At 52.4% G+C, this 12,500-nt stretch overlaps 1 protein-coding gene across 1 annotated transcript in view; it reads right to left on the reverse strand.

The window, feature by feature from the left end:
• LOC144955163 (uncharacterized) overlaps positions 1-12,500 on the reverse strand; it is a 55,812-nt gene that overhangs the window by 33,319 nt on the left and 9,993 nt on the right. The window contains exons 2-3 of the mRNA XM_078885481.1: positions 9,791-9,897; positions 8,047-8,132 (exon numbers count right to left, since the gene is read on the reverse strand). Of these exons, the coding sequence (XP_078741607.1) occupies positions 8,047-8,132; positions 9,791-9,897 (193 nt within the window). The remainder of the gene's footprint in view (positions 1-8,046; positions 8,133-9,790; positions 9,898-12,500) is intronic.

The raw sequence follows: 12,500 nt of genomic DNA on the forward strand, positions 1-12,500 counted from the left end.
CTCACTCACTCACTCACTCAGTCACTCAGTCAGTCACTCAGTCAGTCACTCAGTCACTCACTCAGTCAGTCACTCAGTCAGTCAGTCAGTCAGTCACTCACTCAGTCACTCACTCAGTCACTCAGTCAGTCACTCAGTCACTCACTCAGTCTCTCACTCAGTCACTCACTCAGTCACTCAGTCAGTCACTCAGTCACTCACTCAGTCTCTCACTCACTCACTCAGTCACTCAGTCACTCACTCACTCACTCAGTCAGTCAGTCACTCACTCAGTCACTCAGTCAGTCAGTCACTCAGTCACTCAGTCAGTCAGTCAGTCACTCAGTCACTCAGTCACTCACTCAGTCAGTCAGTCAGTCACTCAGTCACTCAGTCACTCAGTCACTCAGTCAGTCAGTCAGTCAGTCACTCACTCAGTCACTCACTCACTCAGTCAGTCACTCAGTCACTCACTCAGTCTCTCACTCAGTCACTCACTCAGTCACTCAGTCAGTCACTCAGTCACTCACTCAGTCTCTCACTCACTCACTCAGTCACTCACTCAGTCACTCAGTCAGTCAGTCAGTCAGTCTCTCACTCAGTCACTCACTCAGTCAGTCACTCAGTCACTCACTCAGTCTCTCACTCAGTCACTCACTCAGTCACTCAGTCAGTCACTCAGTCACTCACTCAGTCTCTCACTCACTCACTCAGTCACTCACTCAGTCACTCAGTCAGTCACTCAGTCACTCAGTCACTCACTCAGTCTCTCACTCACTCAGTCACTCAGTCACTCACTCACTCAGTCACTCACTCACTCACTCACTCAGTCAGTCACTCAGTCACTCAGTCAGTCAGTCACTCAGTCACTCAGTCAGTCAGTCAGTCAGTCACTCACTCAGTCAGTCAGTCAGTCGATCACTCACTCACTCACTCAGTCAGTCAGTCACTCAGTCACTCAGTCACTCAGTCAGTCAGTCAGTCACTCACTCAGTCACTCACTCAGTCACTCACTCAGTCACTCAGTCACTCACTCACTCACTCACTCACTCAGTCAGTCAGTCACTCAGTCACTCAGTCACTCAGTCAGTCAGTCACTCAGTCACTCACTCAGTCACTCACTCAGTCACTCACTCACTCACTCAGTCAGTCACTCAGTCACTCACTCAGTCTCTCACTCAGTCACTCACTCAGTCACTCAGTCAGTCACTCAGTCACTCAGTCACTCACTCACTCACTCAGTCAGTCAGTCACTCACTCAGTCACTCAGTCAGTCAGTCACTCAGTCACTCAGTCAGTCAGTCAGTCAGTCACTCAGTCACTCAGTCAGTCAGTCACTCACTCACTCAGTCAGTCAGTCACTCAGTCACTCAGTCACTCAGTCAGTCAGTCAGTCACTCACTCAGTCACTCACTCACTCACTCAGTCAGTCACTCAGTCACTCACTCAGTCTCTCACTCAGTCACTCACTCAGTCACTCAGTCAGTCACTCAGTCACTCACTCAGTCTCTCACTCACTCACTCAGTCACTCACTCAGTCACTCAGTCAGTCAGTCAGTCAGTCTCTCACTCAGTCACTCACTCAGTCAGTCACTCAGTCACTCACTCAGTCTCTCACTCAGTCACTCACTCAGTCACTCAGTCAGTCACTCAGTCACTCACTCAGTCTCTCACTCACTCACTCAGTCACTCACTCAGTCACTCAGTCAGTCACTCAGTCACTCAGTCACTCACTCAGTCTCTCACTCACTCAGTCACTCAGTCACTCACTCAGTCAGTCAGTCAGTCACTCACTCACTCAGTCACTCACACACTCACTCAGTCTCTCACTCAGTCACTCAGTCACTCACTCAGTCAGTCAGTCAGTCACTCAGTCACTCACTCAGTCTCTCACTCAGTCTCTCACTCAGTCACTCAGTCAGTCACTCAGTCAGTCACTCAGTCACTCACTCAGTCTCTCACTCACTCACTCACTCACACACTCACTCAGTCTCTCACTCAGTCACTCACTCAGTCACTCAGTCACTCACTCAGTCAGTCACTCACTCAGTCACTCAGTCACTCACTCAGTCTCTCACTCACTCACTCAGTCAGTCACTCAGTCACTCAGTCAGTCACTCAGTCACTCACTCAGTCACTCAGTCACTCAGTCACTCAGTCAGTCACTCAGTCAGTCAGTCAGTCACTCAGTCACTCAGTCAGTCAGTCAGTCACTCAGTCACTCAGTCAGTCAGTCACTCAGTCACTCAGTCACTCACTCACTCACTCACTCACTCAGTCACTCAGTCAGTCACTCAGTCAGTCACTCAGTCACTCACTCAGTCAGTCACTCAGTCAGTCAGTCAGTCAGTCACTCACTCAGTCACTCACTCAGTCACTCAGTCAGTCACTCAGTCACTCACTCAGTCTCTCACTCAGTCACTCACTCAGTCACTCAGTCAGTCACTCAGTCACTCACTCAGTCTCTCACTCACTCACTCAGTCACTCACTCAGTCACTCAGTCACTCACTCACTCACTCAGTCAGTCAGTCACTCACTCAGTCACTCAGTCAGTCAGTCACTCAGTCACTCAGTCAGTCAGTCAGTCACTCAGTCACTCAGTCAGTCAGTCACTCACTCACTCACTCAGTCAGTCAGTCAGTCACTCAGTCACTCAGTCACTCAGTCAGTCAGTCAGTCAGTCAGTCACTCACTCAGTCACTCACTCACTCAGTCAGTCACTCAGTCACTCACTCAGTCTCTCACTCAGTCACTCACTCAGTCACTCAGTCAGTCACTCAGTCACTCACTCAGTCTCTCACTCACTCACTCAGTCACTCACTCAGTCACTCAGTCAGTCAGTCAGTCAGTCTCTCACTCAGTCACTCACTCAGTCAGTCACTCAGTCACTCACTCAGTCTCTCACTCAGTCACTCACTCAGTCACTCAGTCAGTCACTCAGTCACTCACTCAGTCTCTCACTCACTCACTCAGTCACTCACTCAGTCACTCAGTCAGTCACTCAGTCACTCAGTCACTCACTCAGTCTCTCACTCACTCAGTCACTCAGTCACTCACTCAGTCAGTCAGTCAGTCACTCACTCACTCAGTCACTCACACACTCACTCAGTCTCTCACTCAGTCACTCAGTCACTCACTCAGTCAGTCACTCAGTCACTCACTCAGTCTCTCACTCACTCACTCAGTCACTCACACACTCACTCAGTCTCTCACTCAGTCACTCAGTCAGTCACTCAGTCAGTCACTCAGTCACTCACTCAGTCTCTCACTCACTCACTCACTCACACACTCACTCAGTCTCTCACTCAGTCACTCAGTCAGTCACTCAGTCACTCACTCAGTCTCTCACTCACTCACTCAGTCACTCAGTCACTCACTCAGTCAGTCACTCACTCAGTCACTCAGTCACTCACTCAGTCTCTCACTCACTCACTCAGTCACTCAGTCACTCAGTCAGTCACTCAGTCACTCAGTCAGTCACCCAGTCACTCACTCAGTCACTCAGTCACTCAGTCACTCAGTCAGTCAGTCAGTCACTCACTCAGTCACTCAGTCAGTCAGTCAGTCACTCAGTCACTCAGTCAGTCAGTCACTCAGTCACTCACTCACTCACTCAGTCACTCAGTCAGTCACTCAGTCACTCAGTCAGTCAGTCACTCAGTCAGTCACTCAGTCAGTCACTCAGTCACTCAGTCAGTCACTCAGTCAGTCACTCAGTCAGTCACTCAGTCACTCAGTCACTCAGTCACTCAGTCACTCACTCAGTCAGTCACTCAGTCACTCAGTCAGTCACTCAGTCACTCAGTCAGTCACTCAGTCACTCACTCAGTCACTCAGTCACTCACTCAGTCAGTCACTCAGTCACTCAGTCAGTCACTCACTCAGTCAGTCACTCAGTCACTCAGTCACTCACTCAGTCAGTCACTCAGTCACTCAGTCAGTCACTCAGTCACTCAGTCACTCAGTCACTCACTCAGTCAGTCACTCAGTCACTCAGTCAGTCACTCAGTCACTCACTCAGTCAGTCACTCAGTCACTCAGTCAGTCACTCAGTCACTCACTCAGTCACTCACTCAGTCAGTCACTCAGTCACTCAGTCAGTCACTCACTCAGTCAGTCACTCAGTCACTCAGTCAGTCACTCAGTCACTCACTCAGTCAGTCACTCAGTCACTCAGTCAGTCACTCAGTCACTCAGTCACTCAGTTACTCACTCAGTCACTCACTCAGTCACTCACTCACTCACTCAGTCAGTCACTCAGTCACTCAGTCAGTCACTCAGTCACTCACTCACTCAGTCACTCAGTCACTCACTCAGTCACTCACTCAGTCAGTCACTCACTCACTCAGTCAGTCACTCAGTCACTCAGTCAGTCACTCAGTCACTCAGTCAGTCACTCACTCACTCACTCACTCAGTCACTCAGTCACTCAGTCAGTCAGTCACTCAGTCACTCACTCACTCAGTCACTCAGTCAGTCACTCAGTCAGTCACTCAGTCACTCACTCAGTCAGTCACTCAGTCAGTCACTCAGACAGTCACTCAGTCAGTCAGTCAGTCACTCAGTCACTCAGTCACTCAGTCAGTCACTCAGTCACTCAGTCAGTCAGTCACTCAGTCACTCAGTCAGTCACTCACTCACTCAGTCAGTCACTCAGTCACTCAGTCACTCAGTCAGTCACTCAGTCACTCAGTCAGTCAGTCACTCAGTCAGTCACTCAGTCACTCAGTCAGTCAGTCACTCACTCACTCAGTCAGTCACCCAGTCACTCACTCACTCAGTCAGTCACTCAGTCACTCAGTCAGTCACTCAGTCACTCAGTCAGTCACTCAGTCACTCAGTCACTCACTCACTCAGTCACTCAGTCACTCACTCAGTCACTCACTCACTCAGTCACTCAGTCACTCACTCAGTCACTCACTCAGTCAGTCACTCAGTCACTCAGTCAGTCAGTCACTCACTCACTCAGTCAGTCACTCAGTCAGTCACTCACTCACTCACTCAGTCACTCAGTCAGTCACTCAGTCACTCACTCAGTCAGTCACTCAGACAGTCACTCACTCAGTCAGTCACTCAGTCAGTCACTCAGTCACTCAGTCAGTCAGTCACTCACTCACTCAGTCACTCACTCAGTCACTCAGTCACTCAGTCAGTCACTCAGTCACTCACTCAGTCAGTCACTCAGACAGTCACTCACTCAGTCACTCAGTCACTCAGTCACTCAGTCAGTCACTCACTCACTCACTCAGTCAGTCACTCAGTCACTCACTCAGTCAGTCACTCAGTCAGTCACTCAGTCACTCACTCAGTCAGTCACTCAATCACTCAGTCAGTCACTCAGTCACTCAGTCACTCACTCAGTCAGTCACTCAGTCACTCAGTCAGTCACTCACTCACTCAGTCAGTCACTCAGTCACTCAGTCACTCACTCAGTCAGTCACTCAGCCATTCACTCAGTCACTCAGCCATTCACTCACTCAGTCACTCAGTCAGTCACTCAGTCACTCACTCAGTCAGTCACTCAGCCATTCACTCAGTCACTCAGTCACTCAGCCATTCACTCACTCAGTCACTCAGTCAGTCACTCAGTCACTCACTCAGTCAGTCACTCAGCCATTCACTCAGTCACTCAGCCATTCACTCACTCAGTCACTCAGTCAGTCACTCAGTCACTCACTCAGTCAGTCACTCAGACAGTCACTCACTCAGTCACTCAGTCACTCAGTCAGTCACTCAGTCACTCACTCAGTCAGTCACTCACTCACTCACTCAGTCACTCAGTCAGTCACTCAGTCACTCACTCAGTCAGTCACTCAGTCAGTCACTCAGTCACTCAGTCACTCAGTCACTCAGTCAGTCACTCAGTCACTCAGTCAGTCAGTCACTCACTCACTCACTCAGTCACTCAGTCAGTCACTCAGTCACTCACTCAGTCAGTCACTCAGTCACTCAGTCAGTCACTCAGTCACTCAGTCACTCAGTCAGTCACTCAGTCACTCACTCAGTCAGTCACTCACTCACTCAGTCACTCAGTCAGTCACTCAGTCACTCACTCAGTCAGTCACTCAGTCAGTCACTCAGTCACTCAGTCACTCAGTCACTCAGTCACTCAGTCAGTCACTCAGTCACTCAGTCAGTCAGTCACTCACTCACTCACTCAGTCACTCAGTCAGTCACTCAGTCACTCACTCAGTCAGTCACTCAGTCACTCAGTCAGTCACTCAGTCACTCAGTCAATCAGTCAGTCACTCACTCAGTCAGTCACTCACTCACTCAGTCACTCACTCAGTCACTCAGTCACTCAGTCAGTCACTCAGTCACTCACTCAGTCAGTCACTCAGACAGTCACTCACTCAGTCACTCAGTCACTCAGTCACTCAGTCAGTCACTCACTCACTCACTCACTCAGTCAGTCACTCAGTCACTCACTCAGTCAGTCACTCAGTCAGTCACTCAGTCACTCACTCAGTCAGTCACTCAATCACTCAGTCAGTCACTCAGTCACTCAGTCACTCACTCAGTCAGTCACTCAGTCACTCAGTCAGTCACTCACTCACTCAGTCAGTCACTCAGTCACTCAGTCACTCACTCAGTCAGTCACTCAGCCATTCACTCAGTCACTCAGCCATTCACTCACTCAGTCACTCAGTCAGTCACTCAGTCACTCACTCAGTCAGTCACTCAGCCATTCACTCAGTCACTCAGTCACTCAGCCATTCACTCACTCAGTCACTCAGTCAGTCACTCAGTCACTCACTCAGTCAGTCACTCAGCCATTCACTCAGTCACTCAGCCATTCACTCACTCAGTCACTCAGTCAGTCACTCAGTCACTCACTCAGTCAGTCACTCAGACAGTCACTCACTCAGTCACTCAGTCACTCAGTCAGTCACTCAGTCACTCACTCAGTCAGTCACTCACTCACTCACTCAGTCACTCAGTCAGTCACTCAGTCACTCACTCAGTCAGTCACTCAGTCAGTCACTCAGTCACTCAGTCACTCAGTCACTCAGTCAGTCACTCAGTCACTCAGTCAGTCAGTCACTCACTCACTCACTCAGTCACTCAGTCAGTCACTCAGTCACTCACTCAGTCAGTCACTCAGTCACTCAGTCAGTCACTCAGTCACTCAGTCAATCATGATGATGATGCTACTGCTACTGCCGCTACTGATAATGATGCTGCTGATGCTGCTGATGATGATGATGATGACACTGATGATGATGATGACACTGATGATGACACTGATGATGATGATGACACTGATGATGACACTGATGATGATGACGATGATGATGACACTGATGATGATGATGATGATGACACTGACACTGATGATGACACTGATGATGATGATGACACTGATGATGATGATGACACTGATAATGATGATGATGACACTGATGATGACACTGATGATGATGACACTGATGATGATGACACTGATGATGATGACACTGATGATGACGATGATGATGACACTGACACTGATGATGACACTGCTGATGATGATGACACTGATGATGATGATGACACTGATGATGACACTGATGATGATGATGACACTGATGATGATGACACTGATGATGATGATGATGACACTGATGATGACACTGATGATGATGACACTGATGATGACACTGATGATGATGATGACACTGATGATGATGATGACACTGATGATGACACTGATGATGATGACACTGATGATGACACTGATGATGATGATGATGACACTGATGATGACACTGATGATGATGACACTGATGATGACACTGATGATGATGATGACACTGATGATGACAATGATGATGATGATGACACTGATGATGATGACACTGATGATGACACTGATGATGATGATGATGACACTGATGATGACACTGATGATGATGATGATGACACTGATGATGATGATGACACTGATGATGATGATGACACTGATGATGACACTGATGATGATGACACTGATGATGATGATGATGACACAGCTGATGTTGATGCTGATGACACTGCTGATGATGATGATGACAGTGCTGATGATGACGATGACGATCTCCTCCCACCTCGGCGTCGCCGCTCTTCTGAGTCTCCTCGCCGCCCTCGAGCGGCGTCACGAAGTTGCACACCGGGTTCCGCTGCCGCGTCACGTCTGACAAAGACAAAGAGCCCCCAGGTAGCCTCCAGCTGTGCTGTAGGGGCAAGTGCTGTTAGTTCCGCTGCCGCGTCACGTCTGACAAAGACAAAGAGCCCCCAGGTAGCCTCCAGCTGTGCTGTAGGGGCAAGTGCTGTTAGTTCCGCTGCCGCGTCACGTCTGACAAAGACAAAGAGCCCCCAGGTAGCCTCCAGCTGTGCTGTAGGGGCAAGTGCTGTTAGTTCCGCTGCCGCGTCACGTCTGACAAAGACAAAGAGCCCCCAGGTAGCCTCCAGCTGTGCTGTAGGGGCAAGTGCTGTGAGTGGCAGCAGCAGTAGCGCCTATAAACACAAAGACAAAGAGCCCCCAGGTAGCCTCCAGCAGTGCTGCAGGGGCAAGTGCTGTCAGTAGCAGCTGCGGCAGCAGTGCCCATAGACACAAAGACAAAGCTCCCCCAGGTAGCCTCCAGCTGTGCTGTAGGGGCAAGTGCTGTTAGTTCCGCTGCCGCGTCACGTCTGACAAAGACAAAGAGCCCCCAGGTAGCCTCCAGCTGTGCTGCAGGGGCAAGTGCTGTCAGTAGCAGCTGCGGCAGCAGTGCCCATAGACACAAAGACAAAGCTCCCCCAGGTAGCCTCTAGCTGTGCTGTAGGGGCAAGTGCTGTTAGTTCCGCTGCCGCGTCACGTCTGACAAAGACAAAGAGCCCCCAGGTAGCCTCCAGCTGTGCTGCAGGGGCAAGTGCTGTCAGTAGCAGCAGCAGTAGCGCCTATAAACACAAAGACAAAGCTCCCCCAGGTAGCCTCTAGCTGTGCTGCAGAGGCAAGTGCTGTCAGTAGCAGCAGCAGTAGCGCCTATAAACACAAAGACAAAGCTCCCCCAGGTAGCCTCCAGCAGCAGCAGGGGCAAGTGCTGTCAGTAGCAGCAGCATCACCCATAGACACAAAGACAAAGATCCCCCAGGTAGCCTCTAGCAGTGCAGCAGGGGCAAGTGCTGTCAGTAGCAGCAGCAGCAGCAGTAGTGCCCATAGACACAAAGATCCCCCAGGTAGCCTCTAGCAGTGCTGCAGGGGCAAGTGCTGTTAGCTAGCGCCTTGCTAACCGCTACACTACCACACACACACACACTGTACACACACTGTACAGTGTGTGTACAGTGTGTCTGTGTGAATGTGTACAGTGTGCGTGTGTACAGTGTGCACGGTATGTACAGTGTGCGCAGTGTGTACACTGTATACAGTGTGCACACTGCGCTTGTATACAGCGTGTACAGTGTGCACGGTATGCAGTGTGCACAGTGTGTACAGTGTGCACAGTGTGTACAGTGTGCACAGTGTGTACAGTGTGCACAGTGTGTACAGTGTGCAGTGTGCACAGTGTGTGTTCAGCATGTGTGCGTACAGTGCAGTGTGTACATTGTATGCAGTGTCCACAGTGTGTACAGTGTACAGTGTGCGCAATGTGTACACTGTATACGGTGTGCACAGTGTACAGTGTGCAGTGTGTGCATTGTGTACAGCATGTACAGTGTGCGCAGTGTGTAGCGTGCACAGTGCGTACAGTGTGTGCAGTGTTCGTGCGTACAGTGTGCGCAGTGTGTACATTGTGCTCAGTGTGTACAGTGTGTACAGTGTGCACACTGTATACAGTGTGTACAGTGTGCACAGTGAGGGGACCTCACACTGCAGGTGCCAGGCCCGCCAGATAGCGTTGTTGAGGCGTATTTTGTCCTTCCATAGGAGACGCAGCCCCTTGAACGTCTTCCACTTGGGAGACACCAGCTTGCCGCTGGGACATGCGGAGACACGCGGAGAGACACAGGGAGACACAGGGAGAGACACGGGGACAGAGACACACGGAGACACGGGCTTGACGCTGGGACACGCGGAGACACGCGGAGAGACACAGGGAGACACACGGAGACGCGGGGACAGAGACACACGGAGACACAGGGAGACACAGGGAGACACACGGAGACGCGGGGACAGAGACACACGGAGACACGGGCTTGACGCTGGGACACGCGGAGACACGCGGAGAGACACAGGGAGACACAGGGAGACACAGGGAGAGACACGGAGACACGGGCTTGACGCTGGGACACGCGGAGACACGCCGAGACACAGGGAGACACACGGAGACACACGGAGACGCGGGGACAGAGACACACGGAGACACGGGCTTGACGCTGGGACACGCGGAGACACGCGGAGAGACACAGGGAGACACACGGAGACACACGGAGACACACGGGAACAGAGACACACGGAGACACGGGCTTGACGCGGAGACACGCGGAGACACGCGGAGACACAGGGAGACACACGGAGACACACGGAGACACACGGAGACACGGGCTTGACGCTGGGACACGCGGAGACACGCGGAGAGACACAGGGAGACACACGGAGACACGGGGACAAAGACACACGGAGACGCGGGGACAGAGACACACGGAGACACGGGCTTGACGCTGGGACACGCGGAGACAGAGAGACACAGAAACACGGGCTTGACGCTGGGACACGCGGAGACACGCGGAGAGAGACACGGGGACAGAGAGACACGGAGACACGAGCTTGACGCTGGGACACGCGGACAGGGAGACACACACACAGACAGGGAGACACACGGAGACACAGAGACACGAGCTTGTCGCTGGGACACGCGGACAGAGAGACACACGGAGACACGGAGAGACACGGGGACACCAACTTGCCGCTGGGACACGCGGACAGAGACACACGGGGACAGGGAGACACACACGGAGACAGGGAGAGACACGTGGACAGAGAGAGACACGGGGACACCAACTTGTCGCTGGGACACGCGGGGACAGGGAGACACACGGAGACACGGGGACAGAGACACAGAGACACCAACTTGCTGGGACACGCGGAGACACAGAGACAGGGAGACACGAGCTTGCCGCTGGGACACACGGACAGGGAGACAGGGGGGCAGAGAGACACGGGGACACCAACTTGTCGCTGGGACACACGGAGACAGGGAGACACGGGCAGAGAGACACGGAGACACGGACACACCAGCTTGCCGCTGGGACACGCGGGGACAGGGAGACACGGGCAGAGAGACACGGGGACAGGGAGACACGAGCTTGCCGCTGGGACACGCGGGGACAGGGAGACACGGGCAGAGAGACACGGGGACAGGGAGACACGAGCTTGCCGCTGGGACACACGGACAGGGAGACAGGGGGACAGAGAGACACGGGGACACCAACTTGCCACTGGGACACGCGGACAGGGAGACACACAAGGGTAGAGAGACACGGGGAGGGTGAGTGAGTGTGTGAGTGAGCGAGTGTGAGAGTGAGTGAGCGAGTGGGTGAGCGTGTGAGTGAGCGAGTGGGTGAGCGAGCGAGTGGGTGAGTGAGTGAGCAAGTGGGTGAGCGTGTGAGTGAGCGAGTGGGTGAGCGAGCGAGTGGGTGAGTGAGTGAGCAAGTGGGTGAGCGTGTGAGTGAGCGAGTGGGTGAGCGAGTGGGTGAGCGTGCGAGTGAGAGAGCGAGTGGGTGAGTGAGTGAGCAAGTGGGTGAGCGTGTGAGTGAGCAAGTGGGTGAGCGTGTGAGTGAGCGAGTGTGAGAGTGAGTGAGCGAGTGGGTGAGCGTGTGAGTGAGCAAGTGGGTGAGCGTGTGAGTGAGCGAGTGGGTGAGCGAGTGAGCAAGTGGGTGAGCGTGTGAGTGAGCGAGTGGGTGAGCGAGTGGGTGAGCGTGTGAGTGAGCGAGTGGGTGAGCGAGTGGGTGAGCGAGTGGGTGAGCGTGCGAGTGAGAGAGCGAGTGGGTGAGCAAGTGGGTGAGCGTGTGAGTGAGCGAGTGGGTGAGCGTGTGAGTGAGCGAGTGGGTGAGCGAGTGGGTGAGCGTGCGAGTGAGAGAGCGAGTGGGTGAGTGAGTGAGCAAGTGGGTGAGCGTGTGAGTGAGCGAGTGGGTGAGAGTGTGAGTGAGCGAGTGGGTGAGAGTGTGAGTGAGCAAGTGGGTGAGCGTGTGAGTGAGCGAGCGAGTGGGTGAGCGTGTGAGTGAGCGAGTGGGTGAGAGTGTGAGAGTGAGTGAATGTGTGAATGAGTGTGTGAGTGTGCGTGGGAATGAGTGTGAGTGCATTTGTGTGAGTGAGTGAATGAGTGAGACAGTGAGTGAATGAGTGAGTGTGAGTGAGTGAATGAGTGAGTGTGAGTGAGTGAATGAGTGAGTGTGAGTGAGTGAATGAGTGAGTGTGAGTGAGTGAATGAGTGAGTGTGAGTGAGTGAATGAGTGAGTGTGAGTGAGTGAATGAGTGAGTGTGAGTGAGTGTGAGTGAGTGAATGAGTGAGTGTGAGTGAGTGAATGAGTGAGTGTGAGTGAGTGAATGAGTGAGTGAATGAGTGAGTGTGAGTGAGTG

Source organism: Lampetra fluviatilis, unplaced genomic scaffold (genome assembly GCF_964198595.1).
Source record: "Lampetra fluviatilis unplaced genomic scaffold, kcLamFluv1.1 SCAFFOLD_206, whole genome shotgun sequence".
NCBI classification, from domain to species: domain Eukaryota; kingdom Metazoa; phylum Chordata; class Hyperoartia; order Petromyzontiformes; family Petromyzontidae; genus Lampetra; species Lampetra fluviatilis.